This window comes from Coregonus clupeaformis, chromosome 27, assembly GCF_020615455.1.
Source record: "Coregonus clupeaformis isolate EN_2021a chromosome 27, ASM2061545v1, whole genome shotgun sequence".
NCBI lineage: Eukaryota > Metazoa > Chordata > Actinopteri > Salmoniformes > Salmonidae > Coregonus > Coregonus clupeaformis.
Genome location: NC_059218.1, coordinates 26,610,026 through 26,624,031, shown reverse-complemented (window position 1 = coordinate 26,624,031; position 14,006 = coordinate 26,610,026). Strand labels below are relative to the sequence as shown.

Sequence of the window (14,006 nt, the reverse complement as noted above, 5' to 3'; positions counted from 1 at the left end):
TCCAGTACTGTAGGCCTACACAGTCTCATTATCTTCCCTTATACCCAAAGGACATGGCTGCGGTGGCAGAGTTAGCATACATCTATACATCTACATTATTATTATTATTTATTTTTTTATTTTTTATTGCGGTGTCAGACACAATTTAGCAGTGGTGATGTGCCGCTTCTAAATGCATAGGACACCACTGGTCTCCATCCTAGTTTCCTCTTGGGCTTATGAATGCTTGGCTTGTTTGATCCTAGGGATCATGGTGCTTAAATCTCTTAATCGTCCTAATTTGTAAAAAATAAAATAAAAATCAATTTCACTTCTCCGCCGATGGAGGGCCTCCCAATGGGCACAGGCTTCAATTAAACATCTATTCCACATGGGTTCAATGTCATTCCATTGAAATGACGTGAAAACAACATTGAGCCAACCATTTTGTGCCCAGTGGGTCCCAGCAGAAGCCAGTCAATGGCCCTTTGAGAGCTTTCTAAATAATTTGGCCTCTGATTGTGTTTTGTCTGCTGTGAACTAAACCTCATAAATACTTTATATTGTCCTGGAGGACTATTGGAGTACCTAGGGCAGGGATGGGCAACTTTGATGGGGGTGGGGGGCACAATTTTATGTCTCATTTCATGCAATTCTACACATTTTGCCATAGGGTGGAGATAAGTTTTTCCAGTTTTAATATGATGTCTGAGTGAGGCTGACTAACAAAATCGAAATTGCACCTTGTGGATTCTACTGTTCTAACTTGCAACAGTAAGTTGAGACCAAGACTGAGTTGTTTTATTTTTTATGAATGGATCCGAGGGCCTTCAAAAGGGGCCTTCAAAAGAGGCACCATCCCTGACCTAGAGTAAACACTCTAGAGACAAGAGAAACATAGGAAATGAGCTAGCATTTCAAAATGCCTTGACAGTACTAGGACATGCAGTAGGCCCCCGAGACATGTGATATATAGGACAATGGAGAATGACTATATGACATTTCCCATTCCATCAGAGGTAACAGCTTATAGGTCTGGCCTCAGCTATCCTTTCCATTCCCTGGATACTCACAATTAAACAATTAAAGCCCTCATCAATCCTCCCCCTAATGGTACGTGACAGAAATCGAAATGCAGGCGGCAGGCGGTGCTTAAGGAAAAATAAGGTATTGGTCTCTAACTGAATTAAGCAGCTCAGGGTGATTAATTTCCACTCACATTATGTAACTAAGGCCAGAAAAAGCATGGTGGTTGAGTTCTTCAAGAACACCCCTCTAAATGTTCTGCCAACATTTGCTGTGTGAATATTATATTGAATGTTATCATCTTTTGCCCACTGCTATAGGCTATTTGTTTTTCTCATCTATTTTGAGAAAGGGAGCTCCACTCTGTATTGGTGTAATAACGGGAAAGATAAAACAACCACTGACATAAGTTACTTATTTTTGTTGTCAGATGTCACAGTTGGACAGACACGTAGGAAGTGGTGTTCCTCCTGATCTGAAATACACCTACTGTTCCTCTAAAGCGTGGCTGGTTTTATTGCCAATGATGGAGAGGTATTTTATCACTCAGTCACACCCAAACCACTTTTTCTTGGCAAACGTCAAGCAAATCTAGATTAAATACCTTATTTTATTGACTGCATGAATATTACAAGCCATTACTTGTGAAGGACTGTCTGCATCATAAAGATTTGACTTGTAGTTAAAAGTTTTTTCGGAAAAGTTTGTGTCATTATTTTGCTCTGTTGCCTACTAACTGGTTTATTTGGAAAAAGACTCAATGTGCTGTAAAATTGGGTATGAATTTATGCATCATGTTATAATACGGTGTGTTAAACATGCACACAATGTGATGGAGAGAAAGAGAAACAAATGTTCCGAGAATGAGAGAACATGCCTATGGTTTAGGCTACCAAGGTAAGATAGAACTAGGCAGACTAAAATTTCTACATAAATGGTTTCATTCCTATCCTGTAGTGGAGTGGGTGTGGTGTTGAGGAGCTCATAAACATTCACCAATAGCCTACTGACAAAGTCAATGTTTTCTTTATTTAATCTATTTTTTTTTCATTTTACCCCCCTTTTTCATCATATGCAATTACAATCTTTTCTCATCGCTGCAACTCCCCAACAGGCTCGGGAGAGGTGAAGGTCAAGTCATGCGTCCTCCGAAACATGTCCCGCCAAACCGCGCTCCTTAACACCTGCCCGCTTAAGAGGAAACACTGTTCAACTGATGACTGAAGTCAGCCTGCAGGCACCCGGCCTGCCACAAGGAGTCGCTAGAGTGCGATGAGCCAAGTAAAGCCCCCCCGGCCAAACCCACCCCTAACCCGGATGATGCTGGGCCAATTGTGCGCCGCCCTATGGGATTCCCGGTCATGGCCGGTTGTGACACAGCCTGGGGTCGAACCTGGGGCTGTAGTGACACCTCAAGCACTGCAATGCAGTGCCTTAGAACGCTGCGCCACTCAGGAGGCCCTATTTAATTTAATCTATTTTTTTGTTTGTTTGTGTTGCTGTGCTTCACTGGTCTGTCCTGTCTCCTGCTAATTAGTGAATATGTTGTTGATACGAGTACCCCACGGTATATACTGTATGTTCGGTATATCTGTTTACCCAGTGTTATGTCTGCCTTAGGCATGGTTATGATTCACGATGGTGTTTTGCCTATCTTTTAACTGAGAATAATTTGATCCCCGCTAGATTGTGGGCCATTTTGGAATGCTCCAAGGTGTTTACGTGGACATGGGGAGGTCAATATAGGTTGCTAGGTGTTTGGTTAAGGTCAATACAATACACTGAGCTCTTTCCATGACATAGACTGACCAGATGAATCCAGGTGAACGCTATGATCCCTTATTGATGTTACTTCCACTTCATTCAGTGTAGATGAAGGGGAAGAGTCATGTTAAATAATGAGCCTTGAGATAATTATGAAATGGATTGTGTATGTGTGCCATTCAGAGGGTGAACATACAAAATATTTAAGTGCCTTTGAACGGGGTATGGTAGTAGGTGGCAGGCGCACCGGTTTGAGTCAAGAACTGCAACGCTGCTGGATTTTTCATGCTCAACAGTTTCCTGTGTGTATCAAGAATGGTCCACCATCCAAAGGACATCCAGCCAACTTGACACAACTGTGGGAGGCATTGGAGTCAACGTGGGCCAGCATCCCTGTGGAATGCTTTCGACACCTGACGAATAAAGTACCCCAGTATTATTTTTCTTCTTCGTTGGAATTTAACTGTGGTTGGCATCCAATATGTTGCATTACCACCCCCAAATGTACTATAGTATAAATCCATTAAACTGTGTGATACAAAATCGGAAAAGGGGAAATGTGAAAAATAAAATAAAACATGTACATTTTTAATTACCCTACCAACTAACCCTATACTCATTAAAACCCACCACCTTATTCCACTACTTTAACCCTATCTGATCCTACCCCAGGCCAACAACCTGAGAGGACGAGACACTACCACTCAACACACCCTGTAACTCTTCTGAAGTCAAATCTCGTACCCCCAAGTACTTCTCTGCAGTTTCCACCACAACATCTATTTTCTGTGACTTACGTTCCATCTCTGCGGTACAGTTGATTACCATTGCTATGAACGCTAAGACGCCAACCTTACTGAAACCTATATCACTCATTGGCCTATCCCTCTGTTCTGGCACATATCTACTATTCACAGGGATCCTCTCAGAATCCCTCACCCTTGATCCACCCTCCTATACCTTCTTCACTGCCTCAGCATACGACATCTTCTGCACTACACTGACCCTGGCCACCTCAACCTGCCTGTCTTGCACCAGACACCTCCGGTCCCCAGCAACATGGGCACCCTACAGTTGACACACACAGCTTTTTGCATCAAAGAGTACCACAGTATGAGTTATAATACCCATAAAACCTAGCGGTCAAAGAGGGAAATGGTTCCAATCATTTTTCCACCATACATTTTTTCCATAGGGGATTTTAGAAACTCTTAAAATAAGGGCTGTGTTTCGTGTAGGCTTACCCTGGCATGACATTTTGATAACCGTGTAAATCTCTCTCGGACAAGGTGACCTTTATAAATACACTGAACCAAAATATAAACACAACATGTAAATTGTTGGTCCCATGTTTCATGAGCTGAGGAGTATTTCTGTCTGTAATAAAGCCCTTTTGTGGGGAAAAACTCATTCTGATTTGCAGGGGTGCAGCCATGAGTGGGCCTGGGAGGGCGTAGTCCCACCCACTTGGCAGCCAGGCCCACTCATGGCTGCACCCCTGCCCAGTCATGTGAAATCCATAGATTAAGGCATAATTTATTTATTTAAATTGACTGATTACCTTATTTGAACTGTAACTCAGTAAAGTCTTTGAAATTGTTTCATGTTGTGTTTATATTTTTGTTCAGGTTTATATGGGTATTATGACACGTCCACTGTGGGGCTCTATTGAGGCTGTTCTGAGGGAAACTCAATATTAGGAAGTTGTTCCTAATGTTTGGTATACTTAGTGTATATTGCTACTCTTTGTTATGGTGAAGGTTTGGTCTCTTATCGTCCTAAGGCTTCCTGCTGCATTCTGATTCTGCAGTTCATCACGCATTTGATGTGTGCTGCAATAGCTTTATTCAGTGGTTAAAGGGGAGCATGCCTTTCAAGTGCTCTGCTCCATAACACTCCTTGAAGTGTGCACCTAGCGAGCCCATGCGATCAGGCAAACAGCTTGTCTATTCCAAAGCATTCAATGGTCCTGCCAGCCTGAACATTTCACAAAGTGAGACATCTAAAAAACCTTGCCATCAAATTCCTAATTGATGGAAAGGCTAATTTTGTTTTCCCTAAACATAATTAATTCCAAGGACCCGTGTGTGAAAGCTGCATGCACTTCAGTCTATTTGGCACGCTTTTACACGAGGCGGCAAATTGGCACATTTGATCCGGTGTTTCAAGTAGACTTACTAATTCACAACCCAAAACGGCTCGCCCCAAAGACAGGTAAGGCATTTTGTGGTAATTGTGTTTTTAGTTTCTCACGGCCTTTCTTCATTACGGAGAGATTGTGTTTGAAGTCCTTGAAAGATTTGAGCAACATGCTTTTAGGATGAGTGGAGCAACTTTGAATAGGCCTCAGTGTAAACACTTAGCAAGTTTTATGCAGTTTACTTTCAATGGCCTGCAGGTAGCCTAGCAGTTAAGTGAGTTGGGCCAGTAAACGAAGGGTTGCTGGTTCAAATCCCTGAGCCTACTAGTTGAAAAATATGTTGTTGTGCCCTTGAGCAAGGCACTTAACCCTACTTGCTCCTGGATAAGAGCATCTGCTAAATAACTTAAATGTTTTGAGTAGGAAATTCAGGGTAATTGGAAACTAAATATATATGTTTGCTTTATTGTAGTCAACCATTTGTTTTGGGTAAGTTGATGTTGAAGGGTCAGGGACTATTGTATAGGCCTAGTTGGTGGGTGAGGGAAGAAGGAAGAGGGAACATTGAAAAAACATTGGTTTAATGTGGTGTGTTATTGATTGAAACTAGCTGTCTCCAAAAATACATTGTGTGGGTCCATCCCAGACAGACACTGTAATGGTCGTGTCAGTCGTGGCACAGCCAATGGTTTTGAACAGGTGTCTGGGTATTAAAGTTTCAGTCTGTTCACCTCAGTCCTCAGTTCACCTCATTCTACCCAGGATGGATAAATAACTTCCCACCTGTCAAAACATGATATTACTTCTCAACCTTTCTCCATTACCACATCACTGCTCTTTTCAATGGTGAAAATAACTGAATTCACTCTATTTCATACGTTCTCAAGTTGTCATTGAGCTAATGTCAATAGCCTCATATTCTTTCTCATGTTTCCAAATGAAGCCTCTTGTCAAAGTGATGGCACTCCCTGAAAATAATATTTTTTCACACAATACATTTATGACCCAATATAGTCCTCCACACCGTTCATCCTCCTCTTTTTCTCCCTCTTCCTCTTTCAGTGGCTGGTAGTGTGTTTGGGCGCCAAGGAGACCCTGGGTCAGAGGGTGACGATGAGACCCAGCTGAAGTTCTACACAGAGCAGCACAGGGGACGCCGGCGCAGCAGAGGTGAGACTGGAGAGGGCCTGGGTGTGTGTGTGTGTGTCTGTATGTGTGTGCGTGTGTTAACGCGTGTGTGTTTGAGGTAGTGGGAACTCTGAAATGTTAACTTCAGATATTTTCCCCTATGATATGACGTGCTAATACTTTTCAGTCTACGTTTCTTTTAAGGTCTGTGTTTTATTTGAATATTACCACCCACCAGCATGTCATTGTTTATAATCAGAAACACATGCAAAGTTCTTCCTATTCTCGAGTCGCGACTGAGCTGAGCAATATAATATATACTCTATGGATAATTTGTAAAGTTTCACTTATCGTTTAGCTAGTTTATATTTAAAAAATACTTTATAAATGGTAAGCTTGCATGTCATATGATTACATTTTGGAACCCCGCCCCCCGTCGGCCCAAAATGAATGGTTTTGACCACGCTAAACTGCCTTTATCACTGCCTTTATTGGCACAACTAGAAATCACAACTGTCTATCCTATAATGAAATGGCACCTACAAAATAAAATTCCACTAACATGTTCATTTCTTTTGCGCTGTTGTTACATTTGTATTGGTGTTTTGTTTCATGTCTGATGTGCTCAGGGTGTTGTTACATATCATTTGCAGCGTGCATCATGAGTAAAGTCATTGTGGCTTATCATTTCACTTCCCCTAGATGTGAGAACCATGGCATGAGCCGGAGCTGACTTGGCATTGCTGTAGCGCAGCTGAATAGCCTGCCAGCAGCCAAGGTTGCACCGTATCCACTACAATGTAGAAAAACGTGTCACTGTCGAAACCGTTAAATAGTTAGGCTATCCATATTACCGAGCTTCATCTTATTATTTTTATTTCTACGGCAGATTCGTGCCCAGAATGTATGGAAGATGCCAAAACATTGCCTTCTGGTGGGGGCCTTTAAGTGCGTTTGCAAAGCAGCTTGCTCTCGAGTTGACACTTGATACAAATGTACTGACTACAAACTTTGCTGAGAAGCTTGAGGATTTCAAAAATCCAGTATCAACTGTCTCCACCTAGCCCTGGGACAGGCTGCTATGCAAATGAGTCTCATTTTCCAAATTCAACCAGATGTCAACCCCATTAGCTAATTTTCTATCACTGACAGAACCAAACGTTAGTTTAGATAGACCAGTGTGTGAATTACATTTTCTCTCTCTGTCTAATGTAAAATATTGAGTCTCCAATAACTTGAGCAAAATTTTCACTGAATCAGCCAAAGCCGTTGAACAAACAAAATCCCACCACCAGAGAATCTTTCACTTTTGGGTGAACTCCTAGTCTACTTTAAAAACAGAACAACTTAGTAACAGCAAAAATAACAGTGCAACTGCAAATACAAGTCTTAAAATACGGCTGACGACTCAATTGATTGTTTCTGACAGCGAAGGATATGTTAAACATGCAATGTGACTGTTGGGGAGCATGGCAGGGACTAAGCCGACTGAAGTAAAAATATATATATTTGGATTTGTTTTCGTAGCTGGAAGCAGAGAATACGTTGGCATCCCCAGAGTGGTGTTAAGAGGGATCTATAGCACCATCATGACACTCAGCAGATACATGAGCTGAGGAAAATGGAGTCTGAATGATAAGCAAGCTGAATCAGATGCCTTAATGGATGCCATGATTTAGTCTGCATAACCAAAACTGCCATTTGATAGTATTGTGTGTGTGTGTGTGTGTGTGTGTGTATGTGTGTTCTCAAATGTCCTTGTGAATGTGCATGCCTTTCTTTTTTGTTTGTTTGTCAGTGTGTTCCTGTGCATTCACACAACATGTTTATTTGTGTTTTTGTGTGTGTTAAAAATTACTGGCACCCCTGACTGGCAATGCACAAACAATATTTAAAAAATATAAACAATATAATTATAGAGATAAACTCAAAATACCAACATGTGAGGAATACTGTACTATATTAATGTTCCAATGGAAGCCACCAAAATCATTTATTGATTTAATAAAAAATCAATGTCCTCCAAATCAAGGTTTCACAATTAATGGCACCCTTAAAGATTATTGTAAATAACATCTACCAAAATTAAACCAGGAATTAAATTTCACTTATTTAAGTTTATCTAAATCTTAAGGAACTATATTGAGCCATTACATCACTTCCTGTTTCACTAGGGTATAAAAATGAGGTACAACACATGCAATATCCCTTTGTCATCCAACAACATGAAGAAAACAAAAGAACTGGCAGTTCAAAAGAGACAGATGGTTGTAGACCTTCATTAATTTGGTAATAGCTACAAGAAGATCCACAAACGATTGAATATACCACCGAGCACTGTCAGGGCAATTATTAAAAAAGTAAAAAGATATGGAACCGTTGAAAACCTCACGGGTAGAGGACACACATGCATTTTGCCCCCCAGGATAGGGAGGAGGATGGTGAGAGAAGCAACAAAATCCCCAAGAGTCACTGTGAAATAATTGCAGGCCTTGGTGGTGTCTTGGGGTCACCAGGTTTCAAAAAGCACCATTAGATGCCAACTCCACAACCACAGGCTCTTTGGAAGGGTTGCCAGAAGAAAGCCCTTTCTGACCCCAAGACACAGACACAAGCGCTTGGAGTTTGCCAAACGTAATTTATATTATGACTGGAAGAAGGTGCTCTGGTCAGATGAGACCAAAATTGAAAGTTTTGGTCAGATACAGCATCGGCATGTTTGGCGTCGAGACAGAGATGCATACAAGGAGAGGCACCTCATACCCACGGTGGAATATGGTGGTCGGTCAGTGATGTTTTGGGGCTGTTCTAATTCCAGAGGTCCAGGGGCACTGGTTAAGATTGATGGCATAATGAATTACACCAAGTATCAGGCAATTTTGGCTGACAATCTGGTTGCCTCTGCCAGAAGGCTGGGACTTGGCCATAGGTGGACTTTCCAACAAGACAATGACCCAAAACATACCTCAAGATCCACACAGAAATGGTTCTGTGACAACAAAATCAATGTTCTGCCATGGCCATCTCAGTCGCCGGACCTCAATCCAATCGAAAATCTGTGGGTTGAGTTGAAGAGGGCAGTTGATAAGCGCAAACCGAAGAATGTGAAGGATCTTGAAAGGTTCTGAATGGTCCAAAATCCCTCCAAATGTGTTCCTTAACCTTATCAAACATTACAGGAAAAAACTACATGCTGATATCCTTTCCAGAGGTGGTTGCACTAAGTAATTATGAAGCCTTAATTTTGGTGACATTTATTTTGTATTAAATAATTGTATGATTTCGGTTGGTTCCATTGAAACATTACTAAAGTTCAGTATTCCTCACATGTTGGTATTTTGAGTTTATCTCTATAATTATATTGTTTATATATAATTTTTTTAAAGTATTGTTTGTGCATTGCTAGTCAGGGGTGCCAGAAATTTTGGAGCCCACTATATACAGTGGGGAAAAAAAGTATTTAGTCAGCCACCAATTGTGCAAGTTCTCCCACTTAAAAAGATGAGAGAGGCCTGTAATTTTCATCATACGTACACGTCAACTATGACAGACAAATTGAGAGAAAAAAATCCAGAAAATCACATTGTAGGATTTTTAATGAATTTATTTGCAATTTATGGTGGAAAATAAGTATTTGGTCACCTACAAACAAGCAAGATTTCTGGCTCTCACAGACCTGTAACTTCTTCTTTAAGAGGCTCCTCTGTCCTCCACTCGTTACCTGTATTAATGGCACCTGTTTGAACTTGTTATCAGTATAAAAGACACCTGTCCACAACCTCAAACAGTCACACTCCAAACTCCACTATGGCCAAGACCAAAGAGCTGTCAAAGGACACCAGAAACAAAATTGTAGACCTGCACCAGGCTGGGAAGACTGAATCTGCAATAGGTAAGCAGCTTGGTTTGAAGAAATCAACTGTGGGAGCAATTATTAGGAAATGGAAGACATACAAGACCACTGATAATCTCCCTCGATCTGGGGCTCCACGCAAGATCTCACCCCATGGGGTCAAAATGATCACAAGAACGGTGAGCAAAAATCCCAGAACCACACGGGGGGACCTAGTGAATGACCTGCAGAGAGCTGGGACCAAAGTAACAAAGCCTACCATCAGTAACACACTATGCACGCCAGGGGCTCAAATCCTGCAGTGCCAGACGTGTCCCCCTGCTTAAGCCAGTACATGTCCAGGCCCGTCTGAAGTTTGCTAGAGTGCATTTGGATAATCCAGAAGAGGATTGGGAGAATGTCATATGGTCAGATGAAACCAAAATATAACTTTTTGGTAAAAACTCAACTTGTCGTGTTTGGAGGACAAAGAATGCTGAGTTGCATCCAAAGAACACCATACCTACTGTGAAGCATGGGGGTGGAAACATCATGCTTTGGGGCTGTTTTTCTGCAAAGGGACCAGGACGACTGATCCGTGTAAAGGAAAGAATGAATGGGGCCATGTAACGTGAGATTTTGAGTGAAAACCTCCTTCCATCAGCAAGGGCATTGAAGATGAAACGTGGCTGGGTCTTTCAGCATGACAATGATCCCAAACACACCGCCTGGGCAACGAAGGAGTGGCTTCGTAAGAAGCATTTCAAGGTCCTGGAGTGGCCTAGCCAGTCTCCAGATCTCAACCCCATAGAAAATCTTTGGAGGGAGTTGAAAGTCTGTGATGCCCAGCGACAGCCCCAAAACATCACTGCTCTAGAGGAGATCTGCATGGAGGAATGGGACAAAATACCAGCAACAGTGTGTGAAAACCTTGTGAAGACTTACAGAAAACGTTTGACCTGTGTCATTGCCAACAAAGGGTATATAACAAAGTATTGAGAAACTTTTGTTATTGACCAAATACTTATTTTCCACCATAATTAGCAAATAAATTCATAAAAAATCCTACAATGTGATTTTCTGGATTTTTTTTCCTCATTTTGTCTGTCATAGTTGACGTTTACCTATGATGAAAATTACAGGCCTCTCTCATCTTTTTAAGTGGGAGAACTTGCACAATTGGTGGCTGACTAAATACTTTTTTTCCCCACTGTATGGATGTACAGATGTAGGATCTTAATTTGTGGCAGTTTGCTACAGCAGGAAAATAATCCTGCAGCAACAGGAAATGGGAATTATTATGTGGATTATAATGAATGGACAATTTTTGTAGGGGTTTATACATTTTTCATTAGGGCAAATCAAGTCTGACATTTATAAGTGGAAATTACAAACTTTAGAAGCCTTTTTTAAACCTCAAATCCACTACAAGTTTGCATTTCCCGCTGTGCAGGAAAATTCTCAGCAACAAAAGAGTAATCAAATTAAGATCCTACATATGTATTATTAGCAACGGTCATTGAAGTTGTTAAAATGTTTTTAAAACAATTATAATAAATGCAACAGTTGGACAATGGAGGAAGATACTCCAAACTTTTTGAATTTATAATCCATCAGATATTGATTTAATTACAGCACATAACACATTTTACCGTCATTGACAAATAATGAATGGAGTTCAGGGAATTCAGGGATTCCATTTATTGTAAAATGTCACCTTTTTTAATGCACTCATATGTAAGAATTTTCTAAGATAAATATACAACGCAGAGAAGTAGAGATCAAGAGAACTAGAGATCAATGGAACTAGTTGTTTTTCAGTAATAGAGAACTAGAGATCAATGGATCTAGTTGTTTTTCAGTTCAACATCTGTTTAGAATCGGTGTAGGGGTTCCAGTCCGGGACTCATAGCTACGTGTGGCAAGTTCTCATTGTTCCAAATTATCTATACATTGAAGCTGAAACGGGATACTTTGTATTTTGTCCATTGGCCCATTTACTGCAATTCATTCTAATTGGTCAACCACAGGCTTGGTTTTGGTATAAACTACATCCTGTCTCTTTGTTCAGTGGAGAAACAACGAGAACAGGGAAGAATGAACATTGACCATCCACTTTCCAGCATAACAACTATGATTTGTTATCTTTGAATACATATATTTTTCTCCCCCTGATTTTCTTTGGGGTCTGTGTTGTCAAAGAATAACATCAACTGCTAACACATACATTACCAATCAAAAGTTTGGACACACCTACTCATTCAAGGGGTTTTCTTTATTTTCTACATTGTAGAATAATAGTGAAGAAATCAAAACTATGAAATAACACATATGGAATCATGTAGTAACCAAGAAAGTGTTAAACAAATAAAAATATATGTTATATTTGAGATTCTTCAAAATAGCCACCCTTTGCCTTGATGACAGTTTTGCCCAGTCTTGGCAAAGTGGATGCAACGATCACAATCAGCTCTGCCTTATGTATCAGTGCAGTATTTATTTTATATGACCTCATTAATTACTGTTGTTGTCACATTATCTTGCATAATTCAACAAGTGTGTCAATAGCAGGATACCCTCGGATTACACCTATCTATACATACTTTACATTGTTTGCGAGATCAGTCATAATATTACTATAATCCGAGTTTTCATGTTCGGAAGTTTGTAAACATTTCAACTGTATTAAATGATTACTTTTGAAATTCCACAAAAATGAATACACATCAAAATAAAGTTATCTTTCTTCTCTTTCTTGTGATGTAAGTGTTGAGATGATGTGTTAAATCCCCGACAAAGCTTTAGCATTCTTATAAATTCAACTGTAAGACAATGTATTTAATTGAGCCCATATCAGCCATTACCGGAGTGTGTTTGACAGGTCATTACAAACATTTCCGTGGTCGTTACATTAACGGGAAAAGAATGTCAGGAACAACCAAGAGTATGAAAGAGTCGCAGGCGTAAAATGAAAGCAATCAATCCAGCGACATTTAAGTGACAAGTGGATTCTGCACCCCTCAAACACAGGAAATAGATGGCTGAAAAAGACAGATCCTCAGGTGGGCGGCGAATGTGCGTTGCTAGTATTATGCCTGTAAGTTTATCTTAGCTGTTGGGTGCACTGCAGACTTCTCTAAATGGACACTGTTAAAATGCATTAGCTAGAGACTGTGGGCACACAAGTGTGAAGGGCGGACAGAGGGAGGGACTCGAGTCAGCGAGAGAGAGAGAGAGAGAGAGAGAGAGAGAGAGAGAGAGAGAGAGAGAGAGAGAGAGAGAGAGAGAGAGAGAGAGAGAGAGAGAGAGAGAGAGAGAGAGAGAGAGAGAGAGAGAGAGAGAGAGAGAGAGAGAGAGAGAGAGAGAGAGAGAGAGAGAGAGAGAGAGAGAGAGAGAGTTGATTGAGTGTTGTAGAAATTGAGATTGGGGTTATTTGTGTGCGTGTGTGTACCTACTGAGCATGTGTGCATTTAGCATTATGTAGTTATGTTTGCAGTTGGCTAGTGTGTATGTGTGTTTGTGTGGTTGCTTCCCTTTATGCCATTTTCTGTGTGTGATTGAATGTGTGTATGAGTCTGTGAGCGTCCATATACAGTACCAGTCAAAAGTTTGGACACCCCTACTCATTCCAGGGTCTTTCTTTATTTTTACTATATTCTACATTGTAGAATAATAGTGAAGACATCAAAGCTATGAAATAACACAAAAGTGTTAAACAAATCTAAATACATTTTATATTTATAATTCTTCAAAGTAGCCACCCTTTGGCTTGATGACAGCTTTGCACACTCTTGGTATTCTCTCAACCAGCTTCATGAGGTAGTCACCTGGAATGCATTTCAATTAACAGATGTGCCTTGTTAAAAATTAATTTGTGGAATTTCTTTCCTTCTTAATGTGTTTGAGCCAATCAGTTGTGTTGTGACAAGGTAGGGGTGGTATACAGAAGATAGCCCTAATTGGTAAAAGACCAAGTCCATATTATGGCAAGAACAGCTCAAATAAGCAAATCGAAACGACAGTCCATCATTACTTTAAGACATGAAGGTCAGTCAATCGGGAAAATGTCAAGAACTTTGAAAGTTTCTTCAAGTGCAGTCATAAAAACACCATCAAGCGCTATGATTAAACTGGCTC

General features: G+C 40.6%; 1 protein-coding gene across 1 annotated transcript in view; it reads left to right on the top strand.

Moving 5' to 3' along the window:
* The window catches only part of LOC121541685 (astrotactin-2-like), a 532,790-nt gene that overhangs the window by 213,023 nt on the left and 305,761 nt on the right, over positions 1-14,006 (top strand). The window contains exon 5 of the mRNA XM_041850922.2: positions 5,972-6,079. Within this exon, the coding sequence (XP_041706856.1) occupies positions 5,972-6,079 (108 nt within the window). The remainder of the gene's footprint in view (positions 1-5,971; positions 6,080-14,006) is intronic.